The sequence below is a fragment of the Penaeus japonicus genome, unplaced genomic scaffold (assembly GCF_977035675.1).
Source record: "Penaeus japonicus unplaced genomic scaffold, GWHDUDI00000001_assembly GWHDUDI00000008, whole genome shotgun sequence".
Classification (NCBI taxonomy): Eukaryota; Metazoa; Arthropoda; class Malacostraca; order Decapoda; family Penaeidae; genus Penaeus; species Penaeus japonicus.
The window spans coordinates 30,723,544-30,726,043 of NW_028234410.1; the positions used below are offsets into that span (position 1 = coordinate 30,723,544).

The 2,500-nt window shown below is 43.2% G+C and overlaps 1 protein-coding gene across 1 annotated transcript in view; it reads left to right on the forward strand.

The window, feature by feature from the left end:
* LOC122256638 (protein O-linked-mannose beta-1,2-N-acetylglucosaminyltransferase 1-like) overlaps nt 1-2,500 on the forward strand; it is a 55,825-nt gene that overhangs the window by 2,504 nt on the left and 50,821 nt on the right. Inside the window, exons 3-4 of the mRNA XM_086538854.1 lie at nt 673-826; nt 1,279-1,412. Coding sequence (XP_086394980.1) covers nt 673-826; nt 1,279-1,412 — 288 coding nt within the window. The remainder of the gene's footprint in view (nt 1-672; nt 827-1,278; nt 1,413-2,500) is intronic.

Consider the following 2,500-nt stretch of genomic DNA (forward strand, 5'->3'; position numbering starts at 1 on the left):
GAGAGAGAGAGAGAGAGAGAGAGAGAGAGAGAGAGAGACAGAGATCGACAGACATATAGATAAAGAGATAGATAGATACAAAGAGAGAGAGAAAAAAAAAACAGAGATATACATATGAATAAAAATACATAGATAGAGGAAGAAACATTTAACAAAATCGAGAAGAAATTCCAATATTCACCTCCTCATCTCTCGGCTTCGCAGTAGACCTCTCGAACCACATTTCAATCACAGCAATCCCACAACATACATCCATCCCACTTACCTTCCCCCCTCCCCCTATTCTCCACCCTCCTCTACCCTCCCCCATCTTTCCCCATCTTCCCTCCCCCCTCACTCCATCCTCCTTCACTCTCCCCCACCCTCCCACACCCTCCCTCATCCTCACCCATCTTCCCTCATCCCTCCCTCCACCCCCACCCTCCCCCACCCTCCCTCATCCTCACCCATCTTCCCTCACCCTCCCCCATCCTCCCCCACCCTCCCCCACCCTCCCTCACCCCACCCTCCCTCCCCCTCCCCCACCCTCACCCCTCCCCCATCTTCCCTCCCCCCTCACCCCATCCTCCCCCTCCCCCATCCTCCCCCACCCATCCACCCTCATCCCTCCCCCATCCTCACCCCATCCTCCCCCACCCTCCCCCACATCCCTACATCCTCTTTTTCCCAAAGGTACACGAAGCAGTAGTAAAGGGGCGGCGTATACCCTTCAAGATGAACGTCCAGTATGAAGTCCACGATGTATACAACTTGAAGACGGAGGACAACCAGGACTGGGTCGTCTCGAGGAAGAACTTCACGAATGTCACCCTCGAGGACTATAGAGGTGAGACTTGGAGGGAATGGTAAAAAAATGTCTGATAAGGCAGAAAGATGATAATGACATCAATGATGCTAGTAACGATATTAATGATGATGATGATGTTTAAGATGATGATGATGATAATGATGATGATAGTTATAGTGATGAGGATGATGATTGATGATGATGATGATGATGATTATGATCTTAGATATTTATACACAGCAGCAAACACACACACACACACATATACACAAAATCATATTCACAAACAAACGCAAAAGCACACACACATACACACACACATACAAACAACACGCACACACATACACAAACACACACACACACACAGACAAACACAAACACAACCACACGAGATGCTATTTCACCACACTTAACAGTAATCAACACGCTTGCTAACCTACCTCCTCCTCCTCTTTCATCTCCTCTTCTCTCCTCTTCCCCTCTCCTTCCAGACGACCCCAGCCTGAAGCCAAACACAGTACCCCATCTGGAGTGGACCCCCCTACCCCTCCCACCCCCGGGTCCCCTACAGATGTCTCTCACCTCCTCCCCCGTGCAGGCGACAGTCGGACTCAACAACAGAACGGTAAGAAGACTAATATATATTTTTTTTTCACACTCTCTATGTCATCTTTGGTGAATCGGGAATTGCGTTAATGATTTGCCCTTTTTTTCTGAAAGTTATAATAATATCGATCTTATTTTTTCTTTTTTTTTTACTTTCTAGTTATGGCGCAAAAGTGTAGATCTTTTTTCTTTTCTTTTCTTTTCTTTTCTTTTCTTAGCCTTCTTCCACAGATATAAGACAATGAAATAATAGGACTTACTTCTCATGATCATTTTTGTTCTTTTTTTCTTTCAGTTTTTTTTTTAAGTTATTCATTTTTTTAAGTCATTCATTTATTTATACAGCTCATTTTACCTAAATGTGCAGGCGATTTTAACAGTTGGCTCAGAAAGAGGACGAAAAAAGTCTATTTTTTCTGCAAATTATCATTATTTTTCCAATAATAACATCTATCCCAACGCTAAAGAGATGCAAGTAATTAAATTACATTGGCCTAATTCGGATATGACTGTCGCCGAAAGATATCGTATCCTGAACAATCATAAATCAGGCAATGCAATGTGTTATATTCACTCTACTAAACGTGTTCCGATTACTGAAAATCTGCTTTGAAAGATTCCTCGCTGTTCGATACTGTGTTTACGTGGTGTGCATAATATTTATCATATTGAATAGCTTAGTCACAGTTCGAGAGATAGAGAGAGAGAGAGAGCGAACGAGAGAGAGAGTGAACGAGAGACAAAGCGAACGAGAGAGAGAGCGAACATGAGAGAGAGAGAGCGAATGAGAGAGAGAGCGAACGAGAGAGAGAGCGAACAAGAGAGAGAGGGGGGGGGAGAGGGAGGGAGGGAGAGATAAAAAGAAAGAGAGACAGAGAGAGAGGGGGAGGGAGAGAGGGAGAGAGAAAAAGGGAGAGAGAGAGACGGAAAGAAAGATAGCTGGCTAGATAGATAGAGGGAAAGAGACAGAAGGAAAGATAGCTATATATATATATATATATATATATATATATATATATATATATATATATGTATGTATGTATATATACACACACACACACACACACACACACACACACACACATATATATATATATATATATATAT